General features: G+C 42.1%; 1 protein-coding gene across 2 annotated transcripts in view; it reads left to right on the top strand.

Annotated features, from left to right (window-relative positions):
* The first annotated feature begins 4,962 nt into the window (after nucleotides 1-4,962).
* sfxn5a (sideroflexin 5a) overlaps nucleotides 4,963-23,134 on the top strand; it is a 41,833-nt gene continuing 23,661 nt past the window's right edge. Inside the window, exons 1-3 of one of the 2 annotated variants that reach the window (XM_042303219.1) lie at nucleotides 4,963-5,111; nucleotides 19,387-19,455; nucleotides 19,916-19,993. In XM_042303219.1, coding sequence (XP_042159153.1) covers nucleotides 5,055-5,111; nucleotides 19,387-19,455; nucleotides 19,916-19,993 — 204 coding nt within the window. In that variant the 5' untranslated portion in view covers nucleotides 4,963-5,054. Of the gene's footprint in view, nucleotides 5,112-19,386; nucleotides 19,456-19,915; nucleotides 19,994-20,306; nucleotides 20,337-23,134 lie in introns of those variants that run through there. The other variant, XM_042303220.1, reaches the window with a different exon arrangement.

Below are 23,134 nucleotides of genomic sequence, written 5' to 3'. Positions count from 1 at the left end.
ACCTTTTTGTTGTTACAGCCATGCTAAAACATACTGTAGATCTGTCTGCTACCTTTTCGTTGTCACAACCATGCTAAAACATACTGTAGATCTGTCTGCTACCTTTTCTTTGTCACAGCCATGCTAAAACATACTGTAGATCTGTCTGCTACCTTTTCGTTGTCACAGCCTAAAAGGATACATGGTTAATCTGGCGTCTGCATTGGCACTGAAGCATTTATGGTGATACGGCCTCTGCAGAAGTCAGGGCATTCATACATATTGCGTTTAGCGGAGCAGCGTCGAGCTGTTGAGTAGAACTGTTGTCAAGGAAGTGAGTTTGTGTTAAACAGGACCTCCCACCCCCACCTACCCTCAGCCAATCATGCCAATGCGGAGTTATACTGAGCTATAAGGAGCCCTTCGCATTGTTCCAAAATTTGTGAGGCCACGGGAACGGCATGCCTTTGGAGGCTTCGCGATTGCGTCACACCCTCCATACGGAGCCTCAGACCACACTTTCAGATCAAGCACGAATGCGTTTTTATCCTAAATGCCAATCACCAAACGAGGGGACTAATGCAAATGTAAATTCAATCGATTTCAGTACATGCTGTCAAAAGGCTGCATTCAGCAATAGGGACGGGAGTAAGACTAACCTACTTTTGTTGACAACATTGTACATTAAACAGCACTACCGCGCTGCTCTTTTTACTCTAATCTGGAGGGGCGTTTCTTTAATACATGCATCCAATCCCCTTGATCCCTTACATAACTAGACCATTCATATTCTTAAATGTGCTGCGTTTCACAGTGCTGTGGCAAGACAGGACAACGATAGAGGTTCCGATCGTGATTATGTTAAATTGAAGGCGCAGATGCTCCGACATCAAAACGATTTGGAGCACAGTTTGAAAAGGTTAACGCACGGACTATACAATGTACTAATTCGAAAAATAAAAGCACTACTTTTCAAAGCGTGAGATAAATTATAATACATTTCCAAAGCAATTATTATTTTTATTTTTTTAAATTTAGAATCACTTTTCAGTGTATATATATATATATATATATATGAGAGAGAGAGAGAGAGAGAATGGCGCTGGAGGGGATGACTGCTGGTTTACGGGCTCCTAACCAACTGTGCTATTTTCTTAGTTTTTACAAGTTGTTTGAAACGTATTTTTTTAAAACTTATTTTGTACATAATGTTTCTGCTACCATATGACCGAAAATAACTTCTGGACATCAAATATGAGCAGGTGGGATTTTCTATGCATTAGCAGGACAGAGAAGCTACGTTTTAGGGGCAGGGGTGTATCAATAACAGCTGGTGGCAATGTCTAATATTAAATCTCCAGATATTGCTCGCCTGAGGTAGAGTACCTTATGATAAGCTGTAGACCACACTATCTACCAAGAGAGTTCTCATCTATATTATTTGTAGCAGTCTATTTACCACCACTAATCGATGCTGGCACTAAGACCGCACTCAACGAGCTGTATAAGGCCATAAGCAAACAAGAAAATGCTCATCCAGAAGCGGTGCTCCTAGTGGCCTGGGGACTTTAATGCAGGCAAACTTAAATCCGTTTGACCTCATTTCTAACAGCATGTCACATGTGCAACCAGAGGAAAGAAAATCCTAGACCACACACAAAGACGCATACAAAGCTCTCCCTCACCCTCCATTTGGCAAATCTGACCATAATTCTATCCTCCTGGTTCCTGCTTACAAGCAAAAACTAAAGCAGGAAGTACCAGTGACTCGCTCAATACGGAAGTGGTCAGATGATGCGGATGCTACACTACAGGACTGTTTTGCTAGCACAGACTGGAATATGTTCCGGGATTCATCCAATGGCATTGAGGAGTATACTACCTTAGTCATCGACTTTATCAATAAGGGCATCGACAACGTTGTCCCCACAGTGACCGTATATACATATCCCAACCAGAAGCCATGGATTACAGGCAACATCTGCATCGAGCTAAAGTCTAGAGCTGCCGCTTTCAAGGAGTGGGACACTAATCCAGACGCTTATAAGAAATCCCACGACTCCCTCAAACGAACCATCAGACAGGCAAAGCGTCAATACAGGATTAAAATTAAATCCTACTACACCGGCTCTGATGTTTGTTGGATGTGGCAGGGCTATAAAAACTATTACAGACTACAAAGTGAAACCCAGCCGTGAGCTGCCCAGTGACGAGAGCCTACTGGACGAGCTAAATGCCTTTTATGCTTGCTTTGAGGCAAGCGACACTGAAGCATGCATGAGAGCACCAGCTGTTCCGGACGACTGCGTGATAATGCTCTCAGTAGGCAATGTGAGCAAGACCTTTAAACAGGTCAACATTCACAAAGCCGTGTGGCCAGACAGATTACCAGGACGTGTACTCATAGCATGCGCGGACCCAACTGGCAAGTGTCTTCACTGACATTTTCAACGTCTCCCTGACCGAGTCTAATACCTACATGTTTCAAGCAGACTAGAATAGTCCCTGTGCCCAAGGAAGCGAAGGTAACCTGCCTAAATTATATCCTGCCCCGTAGCACTCACGCTGGTAGCCATGAAGTGCTTTGAAAGGCTGGTCATGACTCACATCAACAGCATCATCCTGGATACCCTAGACCCATTTCAATTTTCATACCGCCCCAAAATACCCACAGATGACACAATCTCAATCGCACTCCACACTGTCCTTTCCCACCTGAACAAAAGGAACACCTATGTGAGAATGCTATTCATTGACTACAGCTCGGCGTTCAACACCGTAGTGCCCACAAAGGTCATCACTAAGCTAAGGACCCTGGGACTGAACACCTTCCTCTGCAACCAAATCTTGGATTTCCTGATGGGCCTCCCCAGGTGGTAAGGGTAGGCAATAACACGTCTGCCACGCTGATCCTCAACACTGGGGCCCCTCAGGGGTGCGTGCTTAGTCCCTTCCGGTCCCCCCATGTTCACCCACGTCTGCTTGGCCAAACACGACTCCAACAACATCATGAAGTTTGCTGACGACACAACAGTTGTAGGCCTGATTACCAACAACGATAAGACAGCCTATAGGGAGGAGGTCAGAGACCTGGCAGTATGGTGCCAGATCAACAACCTCTCCCTTAATGTGAGCAAGACTAAGAAGCGGATTGTGGACTACAGGAAAAGATGAGCCGACTAGGCCACCATTAACATCGACAGGGCTGTAGTGGAGCGGGTCGAGAGTTTCAAGTTCCTTGGTGTCCACATCACCAACAAACTATCATGGTCCAAACACACCAAGACAGTCGTGAAGAGGGCACAACAGTACCTTTTCCCCCTCAGGAGACTGAAAAGATTTGGCATGGGTACCCAGATCCTCAAAAAGCAGTTCTACAGCTGCACCATCGAGAGCATCCTGAACGGTTGCATCACCGCCTGATATGGCAACTGCTCTGCATTTGACCATAAGGCGCCATAGAGGGTAGTGCGTAGGCCCCAGTACATCACTGGGGCCAAGCTTACTGCCATCCTGAACCTCTATACCAGGTGGTGTCAGAGGAAAACCCCCCCAAATTGTCAAAGACAACAGTCACCCAGTCCTAGACTGTTCTCTCTGCTACCGCACGGCAAACGCTCCTGGAGCACCAAGTCTAGGACCAAAAGGCTCCTTAATGGCTTCTATCCCCAAGCCATAAGACTGCTGAACAATTAATCAAATGGCCACCCTGACTATTTACATTAACCCCCCACCCCCATTTGTTTTTACACTGCTGCTACTATTATTTTATTGTGTAACTTTTTATTATTTTTTACTTTAGTTTATTTGGTAAATATTTTCTTAACTCTTTCTTGAACTGCATTGTTTGTTAAGGGTGTGTAATTAAGAATTTCATGGTAAGGTCTACACTTGTTGTATTTGGCGCATGTGACAAATAAAGTTTGATTTGAATTGATGTATGTCTCACAGTATAAAAGCTACTTAGATGTGAACAGCTGAATAATAAAACAGGTTACACATGATCTAATATCAGGTTAGTATCAGTTTACACATTGAATGAATGGCTTTGAATTGCTCCAATGTAAAAATGCATGGCTTGTCTTTTCAGTAACTTTATAACAAGACTTAATTCAAACTTCCACATTACAGAAGCTCAAAGGTTGAAGTCAAACATTTCTGGCAAAACTTAAATCAGAATAGCGGTAACCCTAACCTACTGTACAGTAAGCCTACAGCATTTGTATTTAGACCCTTTTCAAACATTGTTTGATCAGCTTCACGCCAGGTATGGGCCGAATCACAAGGAAGTGGTACTGGCTAAGCAGTACACAAGCTCGTTCATTACAAAAATGTCATTGGGTGTTGTGATTAATGCTGTCTTCTGCCGACTCCTAGGCTCATTGTGTAGCCACGGGAGTCTCTTGAGGGGAGGACATCACATAATAATGGCTGGAAAGGAGGGAATGGAATGGCATCAAATACATTGAAACCATGTGTTTGATACCATTCCACTGATTCTGCTCCAGCAATTACTACAAGCCAGTCCTCCCCAATTAAGGTGCCACCAACCTCCTGTGGTACAGACAGTGCAACACTGTGCAAGTAAAATTGGGTCAACAGGGGTTCCTCTGTGAATCTATGTAACATATATGAATGACCACACCACAAGAACCATTATGCAACCTCTCAGCTGATCAGTTCTTTGGGATGTGTAGTCATCTTGACTGACTTTCGCTGTGTAACGCGACATGACAGAAACTACACCTCCCAAGTAACATCGCGATTCATCGCTTCAGTCGTTTCACTGGATTTCCACAGTCACCTAAGTCAAAATGTACTATATTGTAAAAACGAATGAAAACTAAAAATTGCTGGACTTGTCTTAATTGAAGGTTAGGCATAAGGTTAGCAGTGTGGTTAAGATTAGGTTTGAAATTCCATTTTAAGAAGATAATTTGTAGAAATAGGCGGGGTTTATGACTTTGTGGTTGTAGTAACTAGTGACAACCGTTTCACTGGAAGTATAGCTAGTTCACTACTTAAAAATCCAGTTTCATGATTCACTTCTTTAATAAATCATCTCATTCGCTGTCATGGCGCAATATGCAGCTTGTCCTGCGTTCCAGCTTGGAAGACCTCGATATGATCAGGTAAAGGATATTTTTTTACTAATCACATTGCTATCTCTGAAAAGGGTGCAAAACACAACATCTTTGCAGATCTCCGACCTGTTCCTGCGAGCGCATCGTTATGCTCGCTGCTTTTTACTTTGTAGCGAAAGTTGCCTCTGGTGTCCGCTCGAAAAATGTTTTCGTCTTTGTAGTGCAATTTCTCTTTATGCTCTGTGTAAATGTATGAAAGTATGCTACTTTCTTGGAATTAACAAGTAGCGGGGATGTGTTTCGGAGTTGATAGCAGGGTTGGCCGCCCCAGTGTAGCTAGATACTGAAGCTTCTTCATCAAATGCTTTGCGGGCATCCAACGTGGTCTCAGAGCATTTCGTATTATTCTGTACGTATATCCGAGATACCTATTTTAGCAAGCTATGTTTCATAGAGCCCCACAGTGGAGGTGTCATAATGCCCATTTTGTGTAGGTTTACAGCTGTGACGTTTTGATAACCATGTAAATCTCTCTCGGACAAGGTGACTTATCAATATATTCGGCTCTATTTCTATTGAAAATGCTAATTAGCATCACAGTAGACATCATGCAAGACTACAAATCCCGGCAAGCTCCTACATATCTCAAGCTGACCCCTTTGCTAAGAGGTATTGTGTCAATTTAAAACTTCCACCCATCGCTCCACAAAAGCCGCGGCCCTTGCAGAGCAAGGGGAACCACTACTTCAAGGTCTCAGAGCAAGTGACGTCACCGATTGAAACGCTATTTAGCGCGCACCACCACTAACTAAGCTAGCCGTTTCACATCCGTTACATATAGTTAACCCAGTGATACTTACCTTTGCCTCGATTCGGCAGTCTAGTTCAGATCATGGCATTAGTATTTTCTTTATGATAGCCTCATTAGCAGCTAATTAGAATTTCATTTTGAGGGGTTAAATACAGGAGAATATATTGATACGTCACCTTGTTCTCTAGAGAGTTTCGCACTGTTATCAAAACGTCACGCCAGGGTAAGCCCACACGAAACACAGCCTTTATTTTAAGTGTTTAAAAAAAAGGAATGGTGGAAAAACAATTGGAACCATTTCCTTGTTTGACTGCTACGTTTTATGGGTATTATTATGACTGTTACTGTGGTACTTTATGGTATGTATTCATATGTGGATGTCGATCATCCATTTTGTATGATGTGTTAAGAATTACAATTTGTACAATATGTTATACATTTGCATAAATTGCAGCATATTATGAATTTGAACAACCTATGATATGTTACGAATTCCAATTTGTTGTGGTTAACGTTAGCTAGCTCTAGTGGTCACGTGTTAAGGTTCACTGTTAGGTTAAAGGATCAGTGGAAGGGTTAGGGTTAGGTGAAGGGTTAGCTGACGTGCTAAATAGTTGCAAAGTTGCTAAAGTCGTACATTATGAGGTTCGAACACGCAACATTTGGGTTGCTAGATGTTCACTTTATACGCCCACCCATCCAACTTGACCATCCACCCTCCTTTAATTTTTGCCATAAGTTACCTTCTATCTTGTGTAACCATACCAAACGTAACATATCATACTAACTTGAGTGTCCTGGATTTATGTTTACTATGTTACATCTAGTCTATGAGACCAGTCTGGGACATCCTATGGCCATAATAATTATAGAGAGGGAGGAGGAGTCTGTCTGCTCTGTCTGCAAGCGACTTCAGCATTCGTTTTCAGGATTCAGGGTCACTCAATTATTTAAAGTTTTTTTTTTCTATTGAAAGTTACAGCTGATTTAAGGGATTGTATATCAATTCGCTTTCCTTAAATATTTGTCATCTGATCTATTAGTTTCCGTCTCTGAATTGTTTAATCAAACTTTTCGCAGCCAGCTCCTGATATCAGGGCATACAAACTACAATCTCTGTCCTAAATTAACCTATTGCACATGTGCGCCCAGCATTTATTACACCTTAGTAGACTGCACCTAATATAGAATAGAACAGCCAAAATAGAATAGCTTTATTCTTACTTCTTATCTGACATCCGGAATAGATTTCTAAATTTGTGCAGGTTTATGTCTAGCACAAACTCAAACTTTCAAGAGGGATAAAAAGTGACAATTAAGAATGTAGCTTATGTACACTGAGCAACCATTTGTAAGATTTTACAGTTCATATAAGGAAATCAGTCAATTGAAATAAATAAATTAGGCCCTAATATATGGATTTCACATGATTGGGAATACAGATATGCATCTGTTGGTCACAAATAGGTTAAAAAAAAATGGGCCTCAGGATCTTGTCACAGTATCTGTCTGTGCATTCAAATTGCCGTCGATAAAATGCAATTGTGTTCGTTGCCTGTAGCTTATGACTGCCAGCTCATACCATAACCTCAAGAGGTTGGAGGCGGCTTATGGTAGAGCAATTAATGTAAAATTCTCTGGCAACAGCTCTGGTGGACATTCCTGCAGTCAGAATGTCAATTGCATGCTTCCCTCAACCTGAGACATCTTTGGTATTGTGTTGTGTGACAACTGCACATTTTAGAGTGACCTGTTATTGTCCCCAGCACAAGGTGCACCCAAATCATTCTGTTTAATCAGCTTCTTGATATTCCACACTTGTCAGATGGATATACATAATAAATGCTCACTAACAGGGACTTAAACAAATTTGTGCACAATTTGAGAGAAACAAGCTTTTTGTGTATATGGAACATTTCTGGGATCTTTTATTTTAGCTCATGAAACATGGGACCAACACTTTACATGTTGCGTTTATATTTTTGTTCAGTATTAGAAGGCTCTTCATTTTCCTAAATCATTTCTCCCCCCTTCTGGCCATTTTAAATATGTTTAGCAAAAAACACTTTAATTTCTGATTTTTGTAGAATATTATGCATCTTCTAAACTGTTGGATAAATCAGACAGTGAAGAGTCTGGGTTATCTCATATTGCAATTTCTGTCTGTCCTTCTCTTTAGAATATCCGTCAAAATGTCCGTCCTGTGAAGTGATTATGCACTTGCAGTGGTCAACTAGACCGATAATGTGACCTTCACGTTGGCTCAAATTGCAACTCTGTTTTCGGAAACCGTTCACGACCGCTGGCAATTAATGAGATTAAAAGGTCTGTAACCTCACTTGTAATTGGCCTTCTGTATAGTGGAATTCAGTGTTCGAGGCTGGCCTATTTTAAAACAGCTGTGAATGCAATATTATGTTATAAGGAAATTATTTACCTGCTGAAATAGTAAAGCACAAAGTCCAAAGAAAGTCTCATTTGTTGTTGTCTGGCCGACTTTATTGCCTTTATTGCCTTTTTATATATTTTATAGTCATTTCTCATCAATGCATGGAGGTGGAATAACAAGAAGCCAATCAATAAGGGACACTTGCCCCTTCGTTGGAACCAACCCAATCCCTCACAGATAACTGATGATAGTCATTTTTATCAGGATATTGCATGGCACCAAGTAGTCTATTCTCAGCGCCAAGAGGCTTAATAACAGTCTATTTAGACTTCCATTTTGCAACCTCTGATGCAATTGCAAAACACAAACAATTTTGTTCATGTGAATTGTTCCAAAAATGATTGAGTCATCCTGCATTTCAAAATGTGGAATTTCATCATTACAAGCATCCATTCATATGTCAAACGAGGGACAGTTTCATTGTTTCACAAATAGAACATCCACCTTTTTTTGTGCCCCAAAAACCTTCAGCGCAGTAATATGCAGTAACATTTTCAGTTTATTGCATCAAAGCATTTACAATTAGGCCATCTCGTGAATCAGCATAAATCTCCCTGTCTCGTATTGCAGCCGCACGTGATACATCTCTGCTAGCTGTGTTTTGTATTCTCTGGTGAGCTGAAGCACATGCATAATTAAAGCGGTCTCCTCACATGGAGCCTGTTCTCTTCACCCAGCCATACAAAACAGAGCTACACATATGGGCTGTGAGGACATTATACAGTCTATGGGCTGTGAGGACATTATACAGTCTATGGGCAGTGAAGACATTATACAGTCTATGGGCAGTGAGGACATTATACAGTCTATGGGCTGTGAGAACATTATACAGTCTATGGGCTGTGAGGACATTATACAGTCTATGGGCTGTGAGGACATTATACAGTCTATGGGCTGTGAGGACATTATACAGTCTATGGGCTGTGAGGACATTATACAGTCTATGGGCAGTGAGGACACTGAATAATGAAAGGATACACAGATTTACAGAATGGTAGCGACTATGTTCTTCACAATTACATGTCACGAGAGGTTGAGGAGCGTGTTTTAAATTAAAACCGAATGTAGGAAAGATAATGAAGATGGAGAAATTAGCTCTCCTGTCTTGCCTTTCTTCACCTGCCCTTCATAAGTGGCTCGAAGGCATCTGACTGAAGTTGAAATGTTTCAGTCTATCTGGTTACCAAAAAGACTCTTGGCATGCACTGCCATCAGGCCTTTTCAAACTGTTGGCACACAATGTTCAGCCAGGCCCATCTAGTAAGGGGACTGGAAAAGTGATATGCTTCACCACCAAGTAATGACAATTCTGACTGCGGTGAAGAAAATATGCTCAAGTGCTCTTCAAATCAAATGTTATTAGTCACATGCGCCGAGCACAACAGGTGTAGACCTTACAGTGAAATGCTTACTTACGAGCTCCTAACCACAGTGCAGTTTCAAAAAATACGGATAAGAATAAGAGAGAAAATAAATTAAAGAGCAGCAGTAAAAAATAACAATATATACAGGGCGTTGCCGGTATAGAGTCTATGTGTGGGGGCACCGGTTAGTTGAGGTAGTATGTACATGTAGGTAAAGTTAATTAAAGTGACTATGCATAGATGACGCCAGAGAGTGGTGGGGGGTGGGGGGCAATGCAAATAGTCTGGGTAGCCATTTGACCAGATGTTCAGGAGTCTTATGGCTTGGGGGTAGAAGCTGTTTAGAAGCCTAATGGACCTAGACTTGGCACTCCAGGACCGCTTGCCTTGTGGTAGCAGAGAGAACAGTCTATGACTAGAGTGGCTGGAGTCTTTGACAATATTTAGGGCCTTCCTCTGACACCACCTGGTATAGAGGTCCTGGATGGCAGTAAGCTTGGCCCCAGTGATGTACTGGGCCATTCACACTACGCTCTGTAGTGCCTTGCGGTCGGAGGCCGAGCAGTTGCCATACCAGGCAGTGATGCAACCAGTGCTCTTGATGGTGCTGCTGTAGAGTGCTGCTTTTTGAGGTTCTGCGGACCCATGCCAAATCTTTTCAGTCTCCTGAGGGGGAGTAGGTTTTGTCGTGCCAGTTTCACAACTGTCATGGTGTGCTTGGACCATGTTAGTTTGTTGGTGATGTGGACCCCAAGGAACTTGAAGCTCTCAACCTGCTCCACTGTAGCCCCGTCAATGAGAATGAGGGCGTGCTCGGTCCTCCTTTTCCTGTAATCCAGAATCATCTCCTTTGTCTTGATCACTTTGAGGGAGAGGTTGTTGTCCTGGCACCACACGGCCAGGTCTCCTTATAGGCTGTCTCGTTGAAGTTAGTGATCAGGCCTATCACAGTTGTGTCATCTGCAAATTTAATGATGTTGTTTGAGTCGTGCCTGGCCGTGCAGTCATGAGTGAACAGGGATTACGGGAGGGGGCTGAGCACACATCCTTCAGGGGCCCCTGTGGTGAGGATCAGTGTGGTGGATGTGTTGTTACCTACCTTTACCACCTGGGGGTGGCCCGTCAGCAAGTGCAGGATCCAGTTGCAGAGGGAGGTGTTTAGTCCCAGGCTCCTTAGCTTAGTGATGAGTTTGAGGGCACTATGGTGTTGAACGTTAAGCTGTAGTCAATGAATAGCACTCTCACATAAGTGTCCCTTTTGTCCAGGCGGGAAAGGGCAGTGTGGAGTGCAATAGAGACTGCATCATCTGTGGATCTTTTTGGGCGGTATGCAAATTGAAGTCTAGGGTTTCTGGGATGATGGTGTTGTGAGCCATGACCAGCCTTTCAAAGCACTTCATAGCTACAGACATGAGTGCTATGGGTCAGTAGTCGTTTAGGCAGAGGCACTATGCTGGTCTGTTTAAAACATGTTGGTATTACAGACTCGGACAGGGAGAGGTTGAAAATGTCAGTGAAGAAACTTGCTAGTTGATCAGCGCATGCTCGCAGTACACGTGCCTGTAATCCGTCTAGCCCTGCGGCCTTGTGAATGTTGACCTGTTTAAAGGTCTTGCTCACATTGGCTGTGGAGAGCGTGATCACACAGTCTTCCGGTACAGCTGGTGCTCTCATGCATGTTTCAGTGTTATTTGCATCAACGCGAGCATAGAAGCAGTTTAGCTCGTCCGGTAGGCTCGTGTCACTGGGCAGCTCTCGGCTGTGCTTCCTTTTGTAGTCTGTAATGGTTTGCAGGCCCTGTCACGTCCGATGAGCGTCAGAGCCGGTGATTCGATCTTAGTCCTATATTGACAATTTGCCTGTTTCATGGTTCGTAGGAGGGCATAGCGGGATTTCTTATAAGCGTCCGGGTTAGAGTCCCCCTCCTTGAAAGCGGCAGCTCTAGCCTTTAGCTCAGTGTGGATGCTGCCTGTAATACATAGCTTCTGGTTGGGGTATGTACGTATGGTCACTGTGGGGACGACGTCAACGATGCACTTACTGATGAAGCCAATGACAGATGCAGTGTACTCCTCAATGACATTGGAGGAATCCCGGAACATATTCCAGTCTGTGCTAGCAAAACAGCCCTGTATCAAATCAAATCAAATTTTATTGGTGACATGCACATGGTTAGCAGATGTTAATGCGAGTGTAGCAAAATTCTTGTGCTTCTAGTTCCGACTGTGCAGTAATATCTAACAATTTCACAACCACTACCTTATACACACAAGTGTAAAGGAATTAATAAGAATATGTACATATAAATATATGGATGAGCGATGGCCGAACGGCATAGGCAAGATGCAGTAGATGGTATAGAGTACAGTATATACATATGAGATGAGTAATGTAGGGTATGGAAACATTATATAAAGTGGCATTGTTTAAAGTGACTAGTGATACATTTATTACATCCAATTTTTAATTATTAAAGTGGCTAGAGATTTGAATCAGTATGTTTGCAGCAGCCACTCAATGTTAGTGATGGCTGTTTAACAGTCTGATGGCCTTGAGATAGAAGCTGTTTTTCAGTCTCTCGGTCCCAGCTTTGATGCACCTGTACTGACCTCGCCTTCTGGATGACAGCAGGGTGAACAGGCAGTGGCTCAGGTGGTTGTTGTCCTTGATGATCTTTATGGCCGTCCTGTGACATCGGGTGGTGTAGGTGTCCTGGAGGGCAGGTAGTTTGCCCCCGGTGATGCGTTGTGCAGACCTCACTACCCTCTGGAGAGCCTTACGGTTGTGGGCGGAGCAGTTGTCGTACCAGGCAGTGATACAGCCCGACAAGATGCTCTCGATTGTGCATCTGTAAAAGTTTGTGAGTGTTTTTGGTGACAAGCCAAATATCCTCAGCCTCCTGAGGTTGAAGAGGCGCTGTTGCGCTTTCTTCACCATGCTTTCTGTCTGGGTGAACCATTTCAGTTGGTCCGTGATTTGTATGTCGAGGAACTTAACTTTCCACCTTCTCCACTACTGTCCCATCGATGTGGATAAGGGGAGCTCCGTCTGCTGTTTCCTTTAGTCCACGATCTGTAGCTTAGCATCTCCTTCATCTGATCACTTTTTTATTGATCTAGTCACTGGTGCTTCCTGCTGTAATTGTTGCTTGTAAGCAAGAATCAGGAGGATGGAATTATGGTCAAATTTGCCAAATGGAGGGCGAGGGAGAGCTTTGTATGCATCTCTATGTGTGGAGTATAGATGGTCCAGAGTTATTTTCCCCCTGGTTGCACATTTAACATGCTGATAAAAATTTGGTAAAGCTGATTTAAGTTTCCCTGCATTAAAGTCCCCGGCTACTAGGAGCACCGCCTCTGGGTGAGCATTTTCTTGTTTGCTTATGGCGGAATACAGCTCATTCAATGCTATCTTGGTGCCAGCCTCTGACTGTGGTGGTATGTAAACAGCTACAAAGAAGATAGATGAAAACTCTCTCGGTAGGTAGTGTGGTCTGCAGCTTGTCATGAGAAACTCTATCTCAGGTGAGCATTAGCTCGAGACTGCCTTAGATATCGTGCAACAGCTGTTGTTTACAAAAATACAGTTGAAGTCGGATGTTTACATACACCTTAGCCAAGTACATTTAAACTCAGTTTTTCACAATTCCTGACATTTAATCCTAGTAAAAATGTCCTGTCTTAGGTCAGTTAGAATCACCACTTTTTATTTTAAGAATGTGAAGTGCCAGAATAATAGTAGAGAGTGATATATTTCATCAGTGGGCCACAATAAGTTGGATGAATTTTGGCCCATTCCTCCTGACAGAGCTGGTGTAACTGAGTCAGGTTTGTAGGCCTCCTTGTTCGCACACTCTTTTACAGTTCTGCTCACAAATGTTCTATAGGATTGAGGTCAAGGCTTTGTGATGGCCACTACCTTGATTTTGTTGTCCTTAAGCCATTTTGCCACAACTTTGGAAGTATGCTTGGGGTCATTGTCCATTTGGAAGACCCATTTGCGACCAAGCTTTAACTTCCTGACTGATGTCTTGAGATGTTGCTTCAATATATCCACATAATTTTCCTACTTCACGATGCCATCTATTTTGTGAAGTGCACCAGTCCCTCGTGCAGCAAAGCACCCCACAACTTGATGCTGCCGCCCCCGTGTCTCACGGTTGGGATGGTGTTCTTCAGCTTGCAAGCCTCCCATTTTTCCTCCAAACATAACCGTCGTTATTATGGCCAAACAGTTTTATTTTTGTTTCATCAGACCAGAGGACATTTCTCCAAAAAGTATGATCTTTGTCCCCATGTGCAGTTGCAAACTGTAGTCTGAGTTTTTTTATGGCAGTTTTAGAGCAGTGGCTTCTACCTTGCTGAGCGGCCTTTCAGGTTATGTCGATATAGGACTCGTTTTACTGTGGATATAGATACTTTTGTACCTGTTTCCTCCAGCATCTTCACAAGTTCTTTTGCACTTCTGGGATTGATTTGCACTTTTCGCACCAAAGTACTTTCATCTCTAGGAGACAGAACGCGTGTCCTTCCTGAACGGTATGACGGGTGCGTGGTCCCATGGTGTTTATACTTGTGTACTATTCTTTTTACAGATAACATGGTACCTTCTGGCTTTTGGAAATTGCTCCCAAGGATGAACCAGACTTATGGAGTTCTCCAATTTCTTTTCTGAGGTCTTGGCTGAATTCTTTAGATTTTCCCATGATGTCAAGCAAAGAGGCATTGAGTTTGAAGGTAGGCCTTAAAATACATCCACAGGTACACCTCCAATTGACTCAAATGATGTCAAATATCCTATCAGAAGCTTCTAAAGCCATGACATCATTTTCTGGAATTTTCCAAGCTGTTTAAAGGCACAGTCAACTTAGTGTATGTAAACTTCTGACCAGCTGGAAATGTGATACAGTGAAATAATCTTTCTGTAAACAATTGTAGAAAAAGTTACTTGTGTCCTGCACAAAGTAGATGTCCTAACCGACTTGCCTAAACTATAGTTTGTTAACAAATCATTTGTGGAGTGGTTGAAAAACAAGTTTTAATGACTCCAACCTAAGTGTACAGTGGGGCAAAAAAGTATTTAGTCAGCCACCAATTGTGCAAGTTCTCCCACTTAAAAAGATGAGAGAGGCCTGTAATGTTCATCATAGGTACACTTCAACTATGACGGACAAAATTAGGAAAAAAATCCAGAAAATCACATTGTAGGATTTTTTATGAATTTATTTGCAAATTATGGTGGAAAATAAGTATTTGGTCACCTACAAACAAGCAAGATTTCTGGCTCTCACAGACCTGTAACTTCTTCTTTAAGAGGCTCCTCTGTCCTCCACTCGTTACCTGTATTAATGGCACCTGTTTCAACTTGTTATCAGTATAAAAGACACCTGTCCACAACCTCAAACAGCCACACTCCAAACTCCACTATGGCCAAGACCAAAGAGCTGTCAAAGGACACCAGAAACAAAATTGTAGACCTGCACCAGGCTGGGAAGACTGAATCTGCAATAGGTAAGCAGCTTGGTTTGAAGAAATCAACTGTGGGAGCAATTATTAGGAAATGGAAGACATACAAGACCACTGATAATCTCCCTCGATCTGGGGCTCCACGCTAGATCTCACCCCGTGGGGTCAAAATGATCACAAGAACGGTGAGCAAAAATCCCAGAACCACACGGGGGGACCTAATGAATGACCTGCAGAGAGCTGGGACCAAAGTAACAAAGCCTACCATCAGTAACACACTACGCCGCCAGGGACTCAAATCCTGCAGTGCCAGATGTGTCCCCCTGCTTAATCCAGTACATGTCCAGGCCCGTCTGAAGTTTGCTAGAGAGCATTTGGATGATCCAGAAGAAGATTGGTAGAATGTCATATGGTCAGATGAAACCAAAATATAACTTTTTGGTAAAAACTCAACTCGTTGTGTTTGGAGAACAACGAATGCTGAGTTTCATCCAAAGAACACCATACCTACTGTGAAGCATGGGGGTGGAAACATCATGCTTTGGGGCTGTTTTTCTGCAAAGGGACCAGGACGACTGATCCGTGTAAAGGAAAGCATGAATGGGGTCATGTATCGTGAGAAGGGCATTGAAGATGAAACGTGGCTGGGTCTTTCAGCATGACAATGATCCCAAACACACCGCCCGGGCAACGAAGGAGTGGCTTCGTAAGAAGCATTTCAAGGTCCTGGAGTGGCCTAGCCAGTCTCCAGATCTCAACCCCATAGAAAATCTTTGGAGGGAGTTGAAAGTCCGTGTTGCCCAGCAACAGCCCCAAAACATCACTGCTCTAGAGGGGATCTGCAATGAGGAATGGGCCAAAATACCAGCAACAGTGTGTGAAAACCTTGTGAAGACTTACAGAAAACGTTTGACCTCTGTCATTGCCAAAAAAGGGTATATAACAAAGTATTGAGAGAAACTTTTGTTATTGACCAAATACTTATTTTCCTCCATAATTTGCAAATAAATTCATTAAAAATCCTACACTGTGATTTTCTGGATATTTTTTCTCATTTTGTCTGTCATAGTTGAAGTGTACCTATGATGACAATTACAGGCCCCTCATCTTTTTAAGTGGGAGAACTTGCACAATTGGTGGCTGACTAAATACTTTTTTGCCCCACTGTATGTAAACTTCCGACTACAACTGGACAAAGTCCGCCGCCCTTTGTCTTACCAGATGCCGCTGTTCTATCCTGCCGGTACATTGTATAACCAGCCAGCTGTATGTTGATATTGTCGTCTTTCAGCCTCGGTGAAGCATAAGATGTTACAGTTTTTAATGTCCCGTTGGTAGTTTAATCTTTCCAGTAACTCGTCCAAAGATTGCACATGTGCTAGCAGGTTTTGCACTGTGTCTTAAGAGTCAACCCACATAGCTGCTCTGTCTTACTTTGTATCCCCTAAACATTAGATCACTGAACTCTACACAACAATTAGCAGGTTAACCACTTTGATTCAATCCACATCAAGTCATGTGAAATGAGATGTTAAGTATTTTGATGTTGAGTTATGGGTCCCACTTTAGACAAACAACACGTTAATTAAAAGCATCTGCTAAATGACTATGACTAAAATGTATTAAAGCATTCATAAAGTATTCATAAGCCCTACATGACTTTACAAAGCATCTATGAGTAATGTCATACTACAGGAAGGGTGATTATAAAAAAGTCCCTACATCTGGTGCTTTGGAAAATGTGGCATAACCCTTTTGTCACCCTTTGCATAACATGGGATTTTCTTCTGGGTGATTTCTGAGCCATGGGCCATCCATATAGGCCTTATTAAAGGGTTTATGAAGGCTTCCTTGAGCCTTAAAAGTGATCTTCTTTAGAGTGGGACCGGATTATTGAAGATGTGCCTATGCAACATTAATGGTATTCAATAAAGCAAAGTATCTGGTGTTTTTGAATTTTGTTCTTCTTGGACCCACCCACACTGTTAAAAATGAAGTGCTTTGTAACACTAAAACTAGTGACGTCTGAGCTGTCATCACCTTAAAGGAGACGAAACCTTAACGTAATGGATGACTGGTGGATTGCATTGAGCCCTGGACTGTTTTGTATGTCTGCTACTGCTGACATTAGCAGTCATTGCAGATATAATACCATATTTCTGTAGATTTTTAAGAATATCAATATGATAAATACCTTACAGATCTTTGAACTGTCTCACTTTATCAATATAAAAATGTGAAAGACCTGTTAATGCTATGTAATTTTGATAATCTGAAGATTTTTGTAATTATTTTCCTGGACAAACATCGTAATTTTTGTTTTCACAAAAATATATTTTCTTGTGTCCTTTGTTTGAGCATAATGCTGTACATTTGACCTTTTGGAATTACTGATGAGTTTATAAACACTGTAAAAGAGCAGGGAATAAACAACAATAGGAGGGGCTCCAATTTGCAGTGATTGGAAACTCCAGGAGAAGGGCTCTAGTTCTGCAGGAGACAGGACTGGAAATGCCAAAATAGTGTTTAGGAGCTCAGAACAAGGAAATGACACCAAAAGGCATTTTATTGTGCACTACACAGGACTCGAAATGCCATAATAATATTTTAATTTCACTGTTAGTCTACACCTGTTGTTTATGAAGGATGTGACATGAAAAGTGATTTATTGAGTCCATGTTCAGTCTACTTATCTCAAGTTTGAATCAGCACAACAGTCCTGAAGACTGAGTTGACTAACGCAGTGTTTTGACAAACAGGAGACCCGGGTTCACATCCACCTTCTCACATGAATGCCCACTTTACACATGTTACCTCTGCTATATCTTCCATAGTTCAAAACATATTGATTGTACCATTATTTATAATCTCATGGGCCTAGCAACTGTAGCCTATAATTAGTGTCAAAGTTTTAAATTCTTCATTAAAATGTTGATCAAAATATTGACTGAAAATCACCATCAATCAATAGTTATGCTATTAAAACCATTTGATTGTATGAGAGACAGTCTGACAAAACATTGTTTTTGTGTTTTGATGCTTCCTTTTTAATTTATTTGTATTGTTTACCTTTTATTTAACTAGGCAAGTCAGTTAAGAACAACTTCTTATTTACAATGGCGGTCTACCCCGGCAAAACCCGGACGACGCTGGGCCAATTGTGCGCAGCCCTATGGGACTCCCAGTCATGGCCGGATGTGATATAGCCTGGATTCGAACCAGGGACTGTAGTGACACTGCATCTCAGTGCCTTAGACCACTGTGCCACTCGGGAGTATACACAGAGTCACCAGAAAGGGTTTTCACAACTCTCTTAAAAGCACAATTGTTCAGATTGAAGAACCACTTTGGGTGTTTCAGAGTACTCCCATTCTGTTTTGAAAAATATTTAGTATTTCATAACACGTACATTAGGTTTACATTCAAACACCAGATCTCCATTTAGGTGCACTACTTTTCATGGTTTTACTAGACAATGATGGTGTTTTGAGTCTTTCTATTTTAACTGCACTCTGTGCATCACTGACAGCATGCGTAGCTGTTGAAGATGTCCTCTTCCTCTTTCCTCCCCTATATTCTGCAATTGGCTTGCAAGGTTAGCCGACTGAAATTATGCATCGTAGAAATAATTCACATACATTTTATATGTCTGAACTCGAAATCAAAAAGGATTCCCCAAAATAACATGGCGAGCTGTAGTAGAACGTTTATTTTGATTGGCTATTTTGTGCATGTATCAAAATCCAATCATGGAACCTGATTTCAGATGTGTCATGTTAACAAGATTAGTAGGTAAATCATTCTTCTTGCACAGTTTAAATCAAACTATTAATCTGACTATTCACAATGATCATATTATTGTGTGCATACTCAGTGCCGGCCATGTTCCTATTGGTCAGTATAGTGTCGTAACACCAGCCACACTACACGATAAAGGCCCCAAACATTGGACACTGCCAGAACTGTCGGAGCCTACGACCGCACGTAAAGTACTTAATCGGCAGACCTAAACACTGTCACACTGAATGAGCCAAGATGTCTGACAGTCGTTAATGACCTAAGAATTTGCCCACAACTTGGACATTTTGTCTGGGATGGCAAAATCGTGGCATAAGACAGCTAAAATTGTACAGTCTGCAAAGGCTTTAACCTATTTACAGAGATGGGTGTTAAGATTTGGTATTACTGTATGGTTAGCTCATCAATAATTAACTAGGCTCTTTCTCTATTCCAGAGTACCTTTCTTGGCCGGCTGAGACACTTTGTAGCGATCATCGACCCCAGCACACTCTTTGTGTCTGAGGTAAGGTACAGTGGAAAACATACATCCACATACTGTTTTAATAAATCAGCTATAGTTTTTGTAAGAGATACAAAAAACGTGGCTTTTCACTGACTTTCTGATTGAATATGAGACTTGGGAACTGTGGCAACAGGAGAATGCTGTCCACATTATACTGTAGATCTGGAATCCAATCTGATAGCACAGGGACGGACTTGGAACAGTCCCCCCCCCCCAGCACAGGGACGGACTTGGAACAGCCCCCCCCAAGTCCCTATTATTAGCCAAATAATTATAATTATTTGTTAAAAAAAATATAAAAAAATTTAAACAGGCACCCTGGGCTAAAGATGGACCAGCCCTTCTGACATTTGCCAGAACTGCCGTTACCTAGTCCTTCTCTAAGATAACACATTTAAGAAGAAACCTAACTACCTACTGTTAATTCTCTTGTTGACTCAAATTACTCTTACCTCTCTAGAAACGATTGAGAGAATGCGTCAAACTCCTGGATGATTTTCAGCATGGAACACTACCACCTGGAGTTACGGATCTACAGGTGAGGTTTTAAACATGGAACACTACCACCTGGAGTTACGGATCTACAGGTGAGGATTTAAACATGGAACACTACCACCTGGAGTTACGGATCTACAGGTGAGGTTTTAAACATGGAACACTACCACCGGGAGTTACAGATCTGCAGGTGGGGTTTTAAACATGGAACACTACCACCTGGAGTTACGGATCTACAGGTGAGGATTTAAACATGGAACACGACCACCGTGAGTTACAGATCTCTCGTTGAGGTTTTAAACATGGAACACTACCACCTGGAGTTACAGATCTACAGGTGAGGATTTAAACATGGAACACTACCACCTGGAGTTACGGATCTACAGGTGAGGTTTTAAACATGGAACACTACCACCTGGAGTTACAGATCTGCAGGTGGGGTTTTAAACATGGAACACTACCACCTGGAGTTACAGATCTGCAGGTGGGGTTTTAAACATGGAACACTACCACCTGGAGTTACAGATCTACAGGTGGGGTTTTTTCTATAAAAATTAATTTGTCAGTGTTAGATCATTTACAGTGCCTTCAGAAAGTCTTCATACCCCTTCACTTTTTCCACATTTTGTTGTGTTACAGCCTGAATTTAAAATTGATTAAACTTTTAGATTTTTGGTCACTACCCCATAATACCAAAGTGGAAATATTTTTGACATTTAAAAAAAAATCATTACATTGAAAAAAAAGTATTCAACCCCTTTTATTTTTACCTTTATTTAACTAGGCAATGATGGCCGAGGAACAGTGGGTTAACTGCCTTGTTCAGGGGCAGAACTACAGATTTGTACCTTGTCAGCTCGGGGATTTGATCTTGCAAACTTTTGGTTACTAGTCCAACGCTCTAACCACCAGGCTACGCTGCCGCCCCATTTATGACAACCATAAATAAGTTCAGGAGTAAACATTTGAAGAGCAAGTCACATAATACGTTGCATAGACCCAATCTGAGTGCAATAATAGATGCTACAATTTACACTTTGGATGGTGTAACAATGCACCCAGACACTACAAAGATACAGGCGTCCTTCCTTACTCAGTTGCCGGAGAGGAAGGAAACCACTCAGGGATTTCACCATGAGGTAAATGGTGACAGTTAGAGTTAAAACAGTTACAGAGTTTAACGGCTGTGATAGGAAAAAACTGAGGATGGCTCAACAACATTTTAGGTGCTCCACAATACTAACCTAATTGACAGAGTTAAAAGAAGGAAGCCTTTTCAGAATACAAATATTCCAAAACATGCATCCTGTTTGCAAGAAGGCAGTAAAGTAATACTGCAAAAAAAATGGCAAAGCAACAGTAGCGATGCATGGGTAAGATCACAGGGGAAACTAATTCATGATAATAAAGGCGTATTACAACGTTGCGTTGTTTGCTCTATAATTAGTTGATATTCCTTGATGACGTTTTATATATATAGGCCTAAGGCAGAGACAATAACAAGACAGTGGTAGAATAAATCCAACCACAAATTTGTTTCTTTACAAAACCGGAGAGCAAAATCTGTCCGTTGCATGTAACAAACAGTTACATGACTTACAGCATGGTCAAGCAAGGTAATGTTTCAGACATTTTGGGACTACTGAACAGCTATTGATTTAGAACCACGGAGAGTTACCAGAAGTCACAAAGAAAACAGGAGCTGCCTCGAACTATTCTAGCACCATTTCAACTTCAACATTTCATCCTCATATCACCTATGCTTAGTCTAATCCAGTGACAACGAAAATATACCAAAAACTATTTAGTCCAATCAATGTAAGGTAAATATGATGTGGCTGTGCATGGTGCTGATTTCTCTCTCTCTCTGTGTGTGTTTGCAAGTAGAAGAAAACATGTTTACTCACCCTACTTGTAAAGAAACGTCAATGTCATCCTCTTCATGTTGCCTAAACGGTCTATGACTATGTCATACAGTACACGCTTTTAGTTTTTGTTGTCCTAGGCTACCTGGCTAAAATAGTTGCTCGCTAACCTAACTTCCTTTCATGGGCAATGATACGCCAGGCCATCTAGTTAGAATACTAATGTTATCTCAAATCAAATTTTATTTGTCACACACATACACATGGTTAGCAGATGTTAATGCGAGAGTAGCGAAATGCTTGTGCTTCTAGTTCCGACAATGCAGTAATAACCAACGAGTAATCTAACCTAACAATTTCACAACAACTACCTTATACACATAAGTGTAAAGGGATGAAGAATATGTACATAAAAATATATGAATGAGTGATGGTACAGAACGGCATAGGCAAGATGCAGCAGATAGGTATAGAGTACAGTATATACGTATGAGATGAGTAATGTAGGGCATGTAAACATATAAAAGTGGCATTGTTTAAAGTGGCTAGTGATACATTTTTACATTATTAAAGTGGCTGGAGTTGAATCAGTATGTTGGCAGCAGTCACTCAATGTTAGTGGTGGCTGTTTAACAGTCTGATGGCCTTGAGATAGAAGCTGTTTTTCAGTCTCTTGGTCCCTGCTTTGATGCACCTGTGCTGACCTTGCCTTCTGGATGATAGCGGGGTGAACAGGCAGTGGCTCAGGTGGTTGTTGTCCTTGATGATCTTTATGGCCGTCTCGTTGTTGTTGGTAATCAAGCCTACCACTGTAGTGTCGTCTGCAAACTTGATTATTGAGTTGGAGGCGTGCATGGCCACTCAGTCGTGGGTGAACAGGGAGTTCAGGAGAGGGCTCAGAACGCACCCTTGTGGGGCCCCAGTGTTGAGGATCAGTGGGGTGGAGGTGTTGTTACCTACCCTCGCCACCTGGGGGCGGCTCGTCAGGGAGTCAGCATTCTCACATAGGTATTCCTCTTGTCCAGATGTGTTAGGGCAGTGTGCAGTGTGGATGCGATTGTGTCTTCTGTGGACATATGGAAGCGGTAAGTAAATTGGAGTGGGTCTAGGGTGTCAGGTTGGGTGGAGGTGATATGGCCCTTTACTAGTCTTGACTAGTCTCTCAAAGCACTTCATGATGACGGGAGTGAGTCCTAGTCGTTTAGCTCAGTTACCTTAGCGGCCGTGTCAGTGGCACTGTATTGTCCTCAAAGCGAGCAAAGAAGTTATTTAGTCTGTCTGGTCAATGTTGTTGTTTGACGCAATGCTTCGATCACGTG

The sequence above is a fragment of the Oncorhynchus tshawytscha genome, linkage group LG21, assembly GCF_018296145.1.
Source record: "Oncorhynchus tshawytscha isolate Ot180627B linkage group LG21, Otsh_v2.0, whole genome shotgun sequence".
NCBI classification, from domain to species: Eukaryota; Metazoa; Chordata; class Actinopteri; order Salmoniformes; family Salmonidae; genus Oncorhynchus; species Oncorhynchus tshawytscha.
Note: the sequence above shows the minus strand (reverse complement) of the source record. Positions and strands in the feature narration are given on the sequence as shown.